Source organism: Astyanax mexicanus, chromosome 16 (assembly GCF_023375975.1).
Source record: "Astyanax mexicanus isolate ESR-SI-001 chromosome 16, AstMex3_surface, whole genome shotgun sequence".
Lineage (NCBI taxonomy): Eukaryota > Metazoa > Chordata > Actinopteri > Characiformes > Acestrorhamphidae > Astyanax > Astyanax mexicanus.
The window spans coordinates 18,105,975-18,120,751 of record NC_064423.1 but is presented as its reverse complement, the minus strand read 5'-3'; the positions used below and the strand labels follow the sequence as shown (position 1 = coordinate 18,120,751).

The 14,777-nt window shown below is 40.7% G+C and overlaps 1 protein-coding gene across 2 annotated transcripts; it reads left to right on the top strand.

Moving 5' to 3' along the window:
* Positions 1-204: 204 nt before the first annotated feature.
* On the top strand, positions 205-14,623 carry tmem259 (transmembrane protein 259). Of its 2 annotated transcripts, none has more exons than XM_007240184.4 (11): positions 205-1,630; positions 2,787-3,083; positions 5,424-5,532; positions 8,180-8,290; positions 8,559-8,681; positions 9,202-9,302; positions 9,455-9,512; positions 9,627-9,710; positions 10,804-10,936; positions 11,963-12,062; positions 12,857-14,623. In XM_007240184.4, exons 1-11 carry the CDS (start codon positions 1,415-1,417, stop codon positions 13,628-13,630), a joined length of 2,106 nt encoding a protein of 701 aa, XP_007240246.3. In that variant the 5' UTR covers positions 205-1,414; the 3' UTR covers positions 13,631-14,623. The 2 variants fall into 2 exon arrangements, with proteins under 2 accessions (XP_007240246.3, XP_007240245.3); XM_007240183.4 differs by having other exon boundaries at positions 5,424-5,586.
* Positions 14,624-14,777: the final 154 nt, after the last annotated feature.

The window sequence follows — 14,777 nt, the reverse complement described above, 5'->3', positions numbered from 1 at the left end:
TTAGTTCAGTGAAGGACGGCTATTAAAATTAACGTCACATTTTGTTTTGACTTGACGCATAATAAATTACCTTAATAATTCATGCTCTTGACACAGACCATTGTTTTAAAAGGGTAGAATCAAATTGATTAACTGAGGATCTAGGCGATTTTGCCACAGGTGTGTTTGTAGTCGTCCCGCGTAGAGGTGGCGCTGTATCTGAGATCAGCCGCTGAGTCCGGGTCTAACACATCGGCATGACTGTCTTTGCCAACCGCTCACTTTCTTCGCTCTCGTCACTCCTGAAGTACCCAAGTACGCCTTGATTAGAAAAGGGTCGTGTAAACAGGGGGACCACAGCGAGAGGATACAAGTTCTTGGCAGCTTCTGTCGGAGAGGAATCCCGTGGGATTGTATTTAGCGTCGTTACGGTTCCGTGTGCGGTAGAGGGAGAGTGAGTGTCAGGATCTGTGTTTAATAGAGAAGCTGATCTGAGGAGCAGCAGATCATACGGCCTCTGTGTGCAGCTAGCTGTACGTCAGACTGAACTGTAGTTTAGCCTAGCTAGCTAGGTTAGCTGCTAGTTTAATAAGCAACAGGCTAGCGGGCTATGCTAGCAAGTGGCATCGAGTTTAGTTAGCTCTTTTTAATTTAGCTACATTTCAGCAACACTGACAGACTCTGTTAATTGACCTGGAGTATTTAAATCAGTTAGCTTAGCTAAGATAGTTAGCTTAGTGGTAAATGGAGCAAACGTGAGCTAGCGAGGTTGTAGCTAGCGTAGCTAGCTAACGCCTGGTTAGTTGGGTTAGTAGAGTAGTAGGGCCAGGTACAGTTTACTTAGCGCTAGCTAGCACGTATGCTAAGCTAGCTAACGCTAGTTCGGTGTTGTTCATCTTATTAAGGCTGACAAAGCTATTTAGCTAAGGATAGACCGAAATAAAAACAGAAGAAGACTAAAAAAACAACGTCTACGGAGTGTGACATGCCCCCATTCAGTAGTTAGCGGTAGCTAGGTTAGCTAATGCTAACTGAGCTTGTTTTTACAAGCCAGCAAACTCGTAGCGATGTCATGAGACACACATATCCAAGATAACTAGGGCTAGCTCAGTCAAACGACGTAGGCTGGATTATTAAGAAATTTGGTGCAGTTTATAACGTTAGTTAAAGTACATGCACAGACTGTAGTGCACAAGCTAGCAGACTAGCGCTAAATAACCACACTAAGATAGCTAATGTTTCTCAGTTAACTAGCAAACCCAGGTTAGCTAATTACAGCCACCCACGTTAATTTGTTAGTTAGGTAGCTAGCTAGCATTAGTTAACTAGGTTAAGTGGCAGTACTGTTAATTATCAGTATCTGCGTATGTCGCTCCCTGTCTGACCTACATGGCCATCAAATTTTCGCACTAAACTCGTGGGACTGGCGTTAGACATGTCAGACAACCAGGGAAACCTAAACAACAACAACGTGCCGTTGAACAACAATGGCGGTCCGAACCGAATCCGCAACCCGAACATCAACCAGAACCCCCTCATCAACGTGCGGGACCGCCTCTTTCATGCCCTCTTCTTTAAGATGGCAGTCACCTATGCCAGGCTATTCCCACCGTCCTTTCGGAGGATTTTCGAGTTCTTCGTGCTTCTGAAGGTACGTGTCATTTGTTTACCCCGTACCCTTTTGGACCTGAGCCCATATTTGTTGAGCATTTTAGCTACAGTGAGAACACTATATATACAGTATATACTGAGAATGCTACCTTAGCTAATCCAAGTTCAGGCCTACTTCTGGTTATAAATTAGCAGTTTAAGCCTTCTTTGACATCTTGAATTGAGATATTCCATTTAAGTATAATCTATAACTAGGCTTTATCCCTGTTTGAGAAGCTGCCCCTCACTCTTCTATGAAAGTCACAGTGTAACTTGACCACAGATACACTCTGTAATTCTGTAATTAGACATAGAGGACACGCCAGGCTTTCATATTATGAATAAAGGTTAAATGTTGGTGTGCCTTAACAGATTGATCTGGATTGAGATGGCACAATAACATATTTTAAAACACGTATTCTGTGACTGCTACATTCAAATCTGCAATATTGGCCAATTAACCCATGCAAAACTGTATGTTAACTATATAGATAATAATGTTTTTACTGACTATTAGTCAAAACAGGACCTGTCATGTTAAAATGTTGGCTGCAAATCAGAAGTCAACACTTATCTCTGCTCAAATAGAAATTGTATGTGTAAAACCTGCCTATAGGTGAGGAAAGCCACAGAGGTAAACATGGTACACTGTCAGAAATAGACAGAACTATTGTACAGAGTGCTATCCAATGAAAAACTAGTATTTTACAAGAGAGATATGAAACCACCTTTCCAACTTTCAATGGAAGTTAGTTTGAAAAGAGTTAATTTCAGGCAATAAAGAAGAATTTCTTTTGGTCCATCCATCAAGAAATTTTCACACAGTATAAGGGACAGTTTGTGTATTCATGTTTTGTAGTAAACTAAAAATCAACAAAAACGCTTGTTGGTATCACCCTGTGACAGTTTTGAGCTGCTTTTTCTAGAGAGCTCCTGAGTAAAGGGACTTAAGTTCTGGCCGTTTAATCAGGAGATTGCAGGTTTTAATCCCTGATGATACCATTGCCAACTATAGCCCTGTTCCAAAGGGGTCCAGGGGTCCTCGTGTGCATGTACCCACAAGACCCGTAAGGATGTGTGGAGTGTCCCATTTTTTTTATTCTGCTGAGCTAAAGAATGTTTACCTACTGACATCAATCACATCCTCTCATTTGCAGGCTTTGTTTGTGCTGTTCATTCTGGCCTACATCCACATCGCCTTCTCCCGATCACCCATCAACTGTCTGGAGCATGTGCGTGAGAAATGGCCACGTGATGGAATCTTGCGCGTGGAGATCCAGCGCAACTCAAGCCGTGCGCCCATATTCCTGCAGTTTTACGAGACGGAAGGATTCCAGGGGCTGGTTAAAGAATCCAGTGGAGATACAGAGGACACCAGCCGAGCTCCTGTTCATCAAGAAGAGGAGGAGGAGGACGAAATGACCATGGAAATGTTTGATAACAGCTCTGTTAGGGTAAGTAAAAGGAAAAACACATGCAGGCACTTGTTCTGTTTTAGGGCAGTGTTTTCCAGTCCTGGGTGAGGGGAACATACATATTTTAGTGCATTTCCTTCCTAGGTAAACCTTTGGGACAGTTTCCTAGATGGGGATTAAGCCTAGTCGTGATCTACACAGTATTTTGAATGGAGATTGTATATTAAAAGGTAAATCTAGTCATAGGGAAATTGCCCTTTATTTATGTGTTACAGCAGAGAAAACAAAAAGACTGGACATATTTTAAACACTAGAGTATTTGTTTTTGTCTTTTATGTCTAGGAATATTCTCTTTTATTAAGACTAAATTTAAATACTTTTATATAAAACTAGAGATGGCACAGTACTCCTTTTTTCTATTTTGTTGAAATGCATTGCCAAATATAAACACACACTTAGGAGGTGTTTGTTTGTTGTTTGGTTCTCTTGGTTCAGACCAAGCAAGACAAATGTTTCATGGTTGCATTTTAGTCCCAGCTTGCTTTGTATTCATCCTAGCATACTGGATCCTGGGTTAATTTTCTCTTTTAAGGGGGGTGGGGTCCTCTGTGATTTTATTCCCATCCGGAATGATCATGTATGTGGTTTTCAGACGTCCTCTGAGAAAACTACAGACTGAATTACTTACTAGTAGTAATAGTAAAAGCCAGTTAACTCACTGGTCCTCCTGTTTTTTCAGTTGTAGTCCAGATGCAAGAGTTTTATCACTGAGTAAAAGTGTGAAATATTAATCACAGGCGCCCCCTGAAAAACTAATCTCGTCCTGATAGGGCTTAAGATCACTTTTTGATATGAGGATGATAGAATAAGTTTTGCTGATTAATATAATGTGTAACAATGTCTGTATGTCTGTAACTTTAAGGCAACAGCATACACAAGTAACAGGTGCTATTGTAATAGACATTAGTTTTGTGTTGTGTGGTGGTGTGTGGTTTGTGGTTAAAGCTTTAGACAGAAGAAGCTTCTTGATGAAGTGGGCAGATGAGGACTGCATAACAGTGGAGCGGAAGGCAAAGAATTGATCGTACATTTTGCAGACAGTCGTGACCCCGTGCTTGTGCACAAATATAGCTTTACCATAAAATACAGCAGTAATGTTTTCAGGCAATATGAACATATGTAAACAGTGGATATCTCCCAATGCTTGATCTAGCATTTTTATTGATAGTAAGCAGACACAGATAACAGATATGGGAAGTGAGAGCAGATGTAACAGCAATTGATTTGCTCAACTGCTTCAGGATAATGGTTATTGAATTTCCTCTGGGGAACACAGCTCACACAGGATTGTTTACATTGATGGGGAGACAACTGTCAATCATTATCTTTCCTTAAGTTTAACATTGGCAAAAACTTATTTTGAGTTATGTATTTACAATATACTGATTTTATTTTTTATAATTGCTGTATAATAAAAAACATGTCTCCAATATGGAAACTTTACAGGAGAAATCAAAGATTTTTGTTCCAAGTAAGCAAGGAGCATTTTGATTGGTCTATTCATCCTGATAAGTTACTGGTTGTAACAGAACTAGACATTTAGCACAGTTTTTTTTTTAAATATGTAGTTGTCTGGAGGAATTACATGATAGCTTTTTTTATTTATCCCAGCCCTGATACTATAGTAGTAATATTGTTTTCCTTATGAATTTGATTTAAATATTCTCCCAGTGGAATTAAATATAAATGTGTTGTATTCTATTTTTTCTGGAACTTGCTTTGGTCTATTCATCATAACGTCATCATGACATAATGTGAGGGAGGGCTATTGTGTTCATATGATGAGGTAAACTAAAAATCGACAAAAAAGGACAGCAGTGAAATACAATGCCTGGTACTGTACATAAAATTATAGTTATTTACAAAAAATACATTTAATATTTTTGCTCTTAAAGGCAGCATTTACTCTATTTACACCCATTTACACTTTATTTGTCTTGAGCGTCAGAATTATATGTAGATAAAAAAAAGTATTAACACAAGATGCATTTAAACAACTTTAGTAGAGGATTTTGATGCATTTGAGCCACATCAGTCTCACCAAGATGCATGTGACAGCCAGTCTCCTCCCAGTACAATTGAAACACCAGGAATAATTGCCACACAATGAGTAATAAGCAGAGGAGCTGCTTTTGAATACCAAGTATGAATGCATGTGGCTAGAATCTTATCAGGATACAATCCAGTTATTAGTCACATAAAATTAGCAAGTGTAAACAAGGTATTCAGGAATGAATATTTGATGCCTGTAATAAATCAAAAAATGTTTTGATTCCATATTAAACAAGTAACCGCATGATTTCTCTCTTGCTGCTGCAGTTTGAGCTGGACATTGAGCCGCGTCTGAAGCCGTCTCTGAGTGCTGGAGTCCCGGGCACGGGCCTGAACGACACGCAGGACCTCTCCTTCAGCCAGGCGCCCTCTAAAGGTATGCAGCCGCTGAAGGAGACTGTCTCCGAGATTGAGATGCTCACTCGAGCAGGTAAAGCTCCTCACATCTACCTCCTTCATCCCCAGCACTGCAGACATCCCGCTGCACTCCTCCTCCTCCTCCTCCTCTTCTTCTCCTGTGACCTCATGTCCTTCTTCCTCACTCGCTTTTCTTCATCCGCTCCTGATGCGATGCCCCCTCCCTGTTGTTTACTATTCGCTTATTCCTCCGTTCACTGAACCCCCTCACTCTTTCCGAGGTCCGGTGTGCTAGCTTAAAGCTAGGCTAAAGCTAGCTTAGTAAAGTGCACACTGTAGCTGATGGGAGATTAGAGGAAGGAGCGATTTAAAGTTCCTGAAGTGCGTTCAGTGCTAAGAGAGTGACTGCGTGTACAACGTAGGTTGATTTGATCCCTGAAGCTTTGCTGCATTTTGTGTGTGTGCAGGAGTGCTTGTGTGTGTGTGTGTGTAGATTTCTCTGTATCTTACATATGATGCCACGTCAGCAGTATGCCTTATAGATGTGTTATCACACGCTTGCAGTGAAGGATGAGTGAATGTCTAACCTATATTGTTAGAAAAGCTGCTGGTTTTATTGGTCATTTTAAGACTGTAAGTGATGGAGAGGCACTCTGCCATCCGTGCAGGCCTTGTGTCAGCACTGGAACAGAGACAGAGAGAGTGTGTGAGTGTCTTAGAGCCACTAATTTCTATCATTAGCACCAAAGAATGGCATTTAACTGGCTAAATAAATGTTACATTTAAAGGCAGGTCTAGAAAAATAGTGCCTCCACTAGATTCCCAACAGAAAGCTCTGTTTGGAGGAAAATTGGCGATCACATTAAAGATGCTCACCAAGGTGTTTGCCGAATGGCTGCTAACAAGTCACAGAAGCAGCAACTACCTACTAGTTACTACTTAATTTTAGGGCTATCATATGTTTTCAGAAAGGTGCAGTAACTAATTATTATTGTCCATTCCTTAATTCCTCTGTAATGGGGAGCTGAAATGATAAAAATCATACATTGTGATTTTCGGATTTTATTTATTTATTTATTTATTTTTAGATTGTCTTTTACAGTGGACATGCACCTAGGATGAAAATTTCATGATTTCTAAGTGGGAGAACTTGCAAAGTCGCAGGGTGTTCAAATACTTATTTTCCTCACTGTATATCAGTGTTTATTTTCTTTTATTTTTCCATTCCACCTTAAACTCTGCAGCCTCTTTCCTCTGTTGCAACATATACGATGGAACGGGAAAATTAGGTAAGGAGCCAGCTACTGAGACAAACTACGGTACTAGTGATTTTTATTTTTGACCGTAAAACATTGAAACTACACATTAAACTATGGTAATATAGTGGTTATCGTAATTGTCAAATTTGTGGTCACTTGCGCCCCATCTTGCTAGTCAGCTAGTCAGCTAGTCAGCCGTCTGTTGTAAGCATGCCTCGGAAAAATTAATCAACAACATCTGAGAGTTCCTCAGTGTAGTGCTATCGGACGGCATTGGCCGCTTTCCGTGGCTAGCGCTAGCAGGTAGCTGCTAATGCTGCTGCACCCAGCCTTAGTGGAAATCTGGAAATCAAAGGTTACTGTAAATGAACGGATGCTCTTTACTCACCCAAATAAACAGTTTTCAGGACAGAGAAATCGGTGTAGATTAACATCCAGCACTCATTTGGAATACATTTCACATCTTTTGTGGTTATCTATAAATTGGCCTTTATTTCCTTTTATTTATAATCTGTGTAGATTAATATTCAGCTCTTTTTTGATTTGAAAATGTTTTTTTTTTTTTTTTAGAATTACAATTAATTTTTTAGCTTAGCTTTACTTAACTTAGTTAGCACCCCCACCCTCCCAGCAATGAAACCTGCTAAATTAGAAGGAAAACATGGCGACACCCCTGTGCCTTACTAGTGTCACATAATGCACCTTATGATCCAGTGCGCCTTATATATGAAAAAATACGGTAATTCCTTTTCACACAAACAATTCTAGCCAGACACTGCTAGTCACAGTGATTCTTGGTCATCATTCTGTGTTGTGTTTAGTAGGATTCGTCATTGAAGACATAACCTCCCTCAGTGGACAGCACAGTGGGTGGTAATGTCTTCTATGATATATTTTCCCACTACACAAATGGCACTGTGGGCAGACAAGCAATGTTAAATATGTGGACAACTTGAGAAAGGGAATGTTGCATCCATCTGTCACCTCCTATCAGGCCTCACCTTAAATTTCAGTCACTTGTGTCCCATTTCTGTGTGATCTGCTATCTGAGAAATTGTGTAGTGCTATAGGTACAACAATCTGATGATTCTGATAGCATCTTATTGTGTACATGGCATAGAATGCTATATTTGTTGGGCAAAGGAAGCCAAAATACAGAAAATGTGTGGACAGGGCTCAAGATAATATTTTTAAATCGAAGCCAATCTTCCAGTCCACGAGTTAGAGAAGTGATTTGTATGTTAGCTACCCATATTGAATCTATATTTTTTCCAGAGAAGTGGAGTTGTCTGCTTAGCAGCTCATTATTCGATGATGCTCGTGAAAGGGGAGGTGAACAGTGCATTCTGTATTCTGTATTGTGTGGATAGGTGGGTGTGTGATGTGTTTGTGTGTTTCTATGTGCAGTGTGGCCCCAGGAGGAGTACATAGTGGAGTATTCTCTGGAGTATGGCTTTCTGAGGCTCTCCCAAACCACAAGGCAGCGTCTTAACATTCCTGTCATGGTGGTTACCCTGGGTGAGTTCCGCGTACCTGCCGAAACAGCAACTTTTGAAGTGACCACAGTACAGGGAAAATCTTGTTGATCAATCAACATTTTTAGGCAATGCTTCACTTTTGAGTGCTATGATAAATATTGCTGGGAAAATAAAAAGCATGAAGATTTATGGCCTGTTATGAAGATGTATGCCCTAGACTTTTTTAAATGAGAAAATACTGAATTGCATTTTTTTTTTTTTTTTTTTAAAGCACAGGCTTTTTTTTAATCCTTGTTTACTGTTTGCAGACCCCATGAAGGACCAGTGCTTTGGAGATGGCTTCAGTCGCTTCCTCTTAGACGAATTCCTTGGCTATGATGACATACTAATGTCCAGTGTTAAAGCTTTGGCAGAAAATGAGGAGAATAAAGGTAATTATTATATGTTCAGTTATTTGTGCATCGTATTTTTCAGAGATGACCATTATCAGCCTGTACCCTGCTGCTAACCCCGGCTAGCGGTTAGCCGCTAATGCTTTAGAGGAAATCCGGAAATGTAAGGTTATAAAAAAAAACAAAAAACAGAAGTGCTTTACTCACCCAAATAATCAGTTTTCAGGAGAGAAATCTGTGTAGATTAACATCTAGCATCTAAATTAACATATAGTCTGAAATGTTTTTAAAAGAATTATAGTTTTGTTTACCTAACATAGCTTAGCTTTACTGTAGACTTAAAAGGGAAACTTAGCTTCTCCCCTGTTCCTACTACTAATTTCTTGTGTCGCATAAAATGAGTGGTATAAGTTGGTGTGCATTATAGTGCAAAAAATCACCAGTTCATCATTATTTACATGGTTTAGCACTGCATGTCCTTTCTTGTTCACATTGCAGCAGTTTAAGCGCATATTTATTTTTTGTGTGTGTGTGTGTGTGTGTTTGTGTACATCCTTAGGGTTCTTGAGGAATGTGGTTTCAGGAGAACACTACCGTTTTGTTAGTATGTGGATGGCACGTACCTCCTACCTGGCAGCCTTTGTGATCATGGTGATATTTGTAAGTATCCGACACACAGGAAACAGACAGGTACTAATTAAGCAAGACTTCATTGCTATGTATTAGTCCAAATGCTTGTAGGTTTAAATGCTTAGAATGAAGATTTTAAGTTTTTCATTAATTTATTCATCTGTATTCCCTGTCTACCTCAGACCCTCTCTGTGTCCATGCTGCTCCGCTACTCCCACCATCAGATTTTTGTCTTCATAGGTAAGATTCAAAGGGCTCATAATCCAGTCCAGACTAGGGAAACCTATTGGAGTATTATTGTCTGTGTCAATATTAAGCTTTGTTTGTTTAAACTGACCTTTCTTCCCTGAGCAGTGGACCTCCTGCAGATGCTCGAGATGAACATGACCATTGCCTTCCCAGCAGCTCCTCTTCTCACTGTAATTCTAGCTCTTGTCGGTAGGTCAAAGCACCTGTAGGTCATTGCACCTGCATGTTCCACACACACGACCTGTACTGAACGGCTGTTTATACACGTTTATGACTTCTAGGCCAGCAAGCCTAGACATTTAAAATGAGTCATGGATTACAACACTATTTTTTTTCTCCCATAACCTGCTGGGTGTCAGTTTGTTTCAATGGGTTTTTTAATACTATTTCGATTTTTGAAAACCCAGTATGAGATTTTAGAGGTTTATTCTGTGTTGTTTAAACACTGACTGCTTGATAGCAGTATTCTTCGGTCCCACTGTCCTAAACGCATAACTTTTTCATTATAAAGTGTTCTATCAGTAAATGAACAGCGAAAGAGCTAGCACTTAGTGAGGTTAGCAGCTAATGCTAATATTGCTGTAAATTTGGTGCTGGAGGACTAAACTGGCCTCCTGCACAACAGAGTAACTTCAATGCTCCTTGCAACCTGACTGGTAAAATTAATAAATAACAAGCACCATATTATATGGCGCACTGACTTTTTTTTGGAAAAATGAAAGGATTTTAAGTGTGCCTAATAGTGCAAAAAATGGGGAATGCATAGGCTTTTTTTATTATTATTCCTGTATATCACACTATATTACCTTGTGTAAATATTCAATGATTTAAGGAAATTTTATTGTCATTTGCATCACATGTGGTACATGAGGTGGAACGAAATTGTGATCTCACGATCCAGTTTACACCCAAGAGCTGTCGTTAAGAGAGATAATATAGATAAAATAGATACCAAAATAATTAATACAATAAAAAGAGAATAGAACAAAATAGATAAAGATAAAAACACAAAAAAATAAATAGGGAGAAATAAGGGAAAAAGGGAGAGTAGGCAGGTAGCAGCAACATGAAGTCCAGAATGCAAGTTCCCAGTATACCACAATATGTAGAACTGTGGAACTTCTGTTTCATGAAACATATAGTAACGTCAGTTTCTAGCCAATGCACAACCCTAGTTAAAATCCTGACTGATACAGCCATATCAACATTCAGTGGTAACACTATTTGTCAGCTCATTCAGCTCTTCTGAACTTTTATATTTTCCTTTCTTATCTCATGACAGGAATGGAAGCAATCATGTCTGAGTTTTTCAATGACACCACTACAGCATTCTACATCATCCTCATCGTGTGGCTGGCTGACCAGTACGATGCCATCTGCTGCCACACCAACACAAGCAAGCGCCATTGGCTCAGGTATGGCACTGCTCTTCCTTAGCACCTTGATTAAAAGCCAAAATGTAGCAAGTTAAGGCCTATTTATAGATAACCGCTAAAGATGTGAAAAGTATTCCAAACGAGTGCTGGATGTTAATCTACACAGATTTCTCTCCTGAAAACTGTTTATTTGGGTGAGTAAAGTGCTTCCATTTATTTACAGTAAGCTTAGATTTTCAGATTTCCACTAAGGTTGGGTGCAGCAGCATTAGCGTCTAACCGCTAGCACTAGCCCGACAGCAGTACATTGAGGAACCCTAAGTGTTCCGGTAAGTCAGGGTGATATTAGCTAGCGATTCATCCCACGCAGCTTGTTTTAACACGGTAAACACGCAGACTACAGTTCGATATACTCTGATTTTTTTTTATTTTTTATTATTATTTCTGATTTTTTTTAATATTTTTTTTTCCCCCCAATTTTCTCCCCAATTGACACGGCCAATTACCCAACCCACTCATTAGGACTCCCCCTATCACTAGTGATGTCCCCACACCAGGAGGGTGAAGACTAGCACATGCCTCTGATACATGTGAAGTCAGCCACCGCTTCTTTTTGAACTGTTGCTGATGCAGCATTACTGAGTAGCATCACAGCGCACTCGGAGGAAAGCGCAGCGACTCTGTTTTGGATACACCAGCTCACAGAAGCCTTGTGCTGCAGACAGTGGGTGTTTTTACCTGTTCATGAGCTTAATTGTTTCATCTAGAGACTGAATGAGAAACTGCAGCATCTCGTGGAGCCTCTCAAAGAGCCGATGTAATTGCAGGGCCGTGGAAAGCTGCCAGCATGTACCTTGTTAGCTTTAGGTTTATGTTATCATGAAATATTGATTGTGGTTTTCGAAATATTCTGTAATTCATTTACCGAACAGAATAGTTTGGTGCAATGTGCAGTTCTATTCATTTGTACACACATTCTCTGAGCTTATTTTAGGCAAATGTGACACTTATTTTAAGGCTGAAACAGGCGCTCTCTGAGGAGTCTTTTGTGCTATTTTTTTCCAGGTTCTTTTATCTGTACCATTTTGCATTCTACGCCTACCATTATCGCTTTAACGGGCAGTACAGCAGCCTGGCTCTCGTCACGTCTTGGCTCTTCATTCAGGTAAGGTTGTTTTGGAATTAATAGGGAAATAATTCTGCTTGTTGTGTGTTTATATATAAATCAGTGTTCCTGAGCCTAGTCTTTAGGGACCTGCAAATGGTCCACATTTGCTGCTTTGTCCCAGAATGTTGGAGAATGTAAGGCACAATCCCATTTTACCCTTTTGGCCCCCTTTCACATTGTTTTGTGTGCACACACCTAAGGGGAAGGGTGTCCTGATTCTTATTAAGCTGGAGGGGAAGAGGGAAGTTTGAAGGCTACATGGCTCTTTAAATTGAGATTTTTTAGAGGCACACTCCAAACACAGGACTATGAGAATCACTGGCAGATGGTGACCAAGAAAATTCCTCATAAATTTGAGTATTTTCCTCATTAAATATTACAATAACCACTATATTACCAGAGTTTGATGTGAATTTCAGCTCCTCATCACAGAGGAATTAAGAAATGAATAATATTAATTAATTGCTGCCCCACCTGCTCCATTTCCGAAGACCTACGATAAAGCCCTAAAGTTAATATATAATATATCTGTATCATGTACTCGAAGGATCGTCCAAATTCTTAGAGGGAGCATTTCACCCCCTCCTCTGCAACTCTGTTTCAACAGAAAGAGTTACACTCAAAAACAAGGGTTAGGGCTGGACAAGAAAAATGGGATTGGGCCTTAGAGTGTAAAAATATTTGGTAGTCTATGAAGCATACCTGCTTTTATGATCAATAAATTATTAAAATGACCAGTATTTAGGCTTTTTGTTTCCTCTTGCTTATTATTAATTCCATGTTCTCTCCAGCACTCCATGATCTACTTCTTCCACCATTACGAGCTGCCAGCCATCCTCCAGCAGATCCGCATCCAGGAGATGCTGCTGCAGAACCAGCAGGCAGGACAGGGCAACCAGACGGCGCTGCAGGACAACCTGAACAACAACACCAGCGCTGTGGGCCCCGCTGGACAAGCCGCAGCAGCCAACGCTGCCGCTTCAGCCAACGGCCAAGACCGGCAGCCTGCTCCTACATCCCAGCCGCCAGCAGACGCGTCCAGCCAGCCTGTGGCTGCTGCTGCGGCAGCGTCCAGCGATCCCAACTGGATGGCCGAGACGGCGGCCATCATCACTGAAGCCATTATAACAGAGGCGCTGTCAGCCCCACATTTGGACAGTGCTTTGCTGGAGTCAACAACGTCCACCGCTGGTGCATCCATGGCAGTGGAGACTCAAGGCCAAAGTCAAGGTCAGAGTCAAAGCACAGGGAGCGAAATCCAGGATAGACAAAGTAGTTCTTCTGGAGATCCAGAGATCAAACCCCGGGGCTGTCCTCAAGGCCTGGGGCCACCTGGTGGTGGTGGAGGTGGTGGAGATGGAGGAGGAGGAGGAGGAGGAGGAGGAGGAGTTGTTGTAGGAGGAGGAGAAGGAGGAGGAAAAGATGAAGCAAGATCAGCTCATCCCCTCACATACTGTAGAAAGCCAGAAGTAGAACATGAAGCGGACACGCAGCAGTTCGCTGCAGACTGGGACGGTAAGACCGAGAGCGAAAGTCGCAACGGACCGGCGACGGCTCCTTCCTGAGCTTGGCGTTTGTTTGCTCCCGTTCCAAACTCGTGATTCCACCTCCTTTCCTCTTCAACTAGCAGCAAACGGCAGCCGAGCTTCTTTACCCTACAAACGCATCCGGAAACGGCCTTGAGGAGGAAGAGGAGCATCAGCATCAGCGATGGAGCACAGTGTAAACGCACCCCCCTAAAGTCTGGCCAAGAACTTGGGGGACTGAACTTTTTTTTTTTTTTTTCTTTTCTTTTCTTAGAGACTTTAACGTCAGAGTAAAGTAATCGCTTCTCGAATTCTATTGAAAAGACACCACATCAGGGTGAGATCATTTGAAGAGTATTGTTTATTCGTGTGAGATCTTTTTTTCCCCCCTCCTTTTATAAAAAAGAAAACAATGATTGGTAGATGAAGATTGATTGATTGATTGATTGAAACACTGGGTGTGTGATTGCAGATTTTGACGTGTTCAGCAATTTTACAGTCTAGTACAGTGAATAACATCCTGCGTCAGTCAGATCTCAGCTTGTTGAGTTCAGAAGTTAAGTTGAGTTAAAGGTAAAAGTATCTAGTCTCTGTTCTCAATAATAATATTTTTTTTTCAGGCCAAACAACCAGAACAAGTGGTGTGTGTATGATGCCAGTCTGTGAGTTAGGGGTAGGGGGGTTCTTATGGTTTTATGCACTAGTGGACTAGCAGAATACACAGTGTAAGGAAGAACCCAAGCTAGACCCTTTACTTAACCTCTTCTGGAAGAAGTTCTGGAAGCTCACTAATGTACACTTCTTTGAATTGCATTTTCTTTCGAAGATATTAATGTTCATTGTTGTGTCGAGGAGAGGGTAGTGAATTCTGTATGACAAACTATTTGATGAAGCTCAGCTCAGTTTTTTTTTGTTGTTGTTGCTTTGTTTTATTTAGTTTTGTTTAATGGTACGTCCATCCAAACATTATCTGCAAGCCCTGGAGGTTAACGTTAACGTCTTTTTTCTAACTTTTGTTAAAAAAAAAAGAAAGTTTTTAGGGACACAGTTGTTCAGATTGCTCATATTCTTTCCACAGTGACTTTCTTCGCCCCTCAGTTCAGATGAGTTTGAGTTTTGTTTGAGATATGGGCATTGAGATATGGTTGCCTTAGTCCCATTAAAAAAAAGCTGATAATTCTGCATG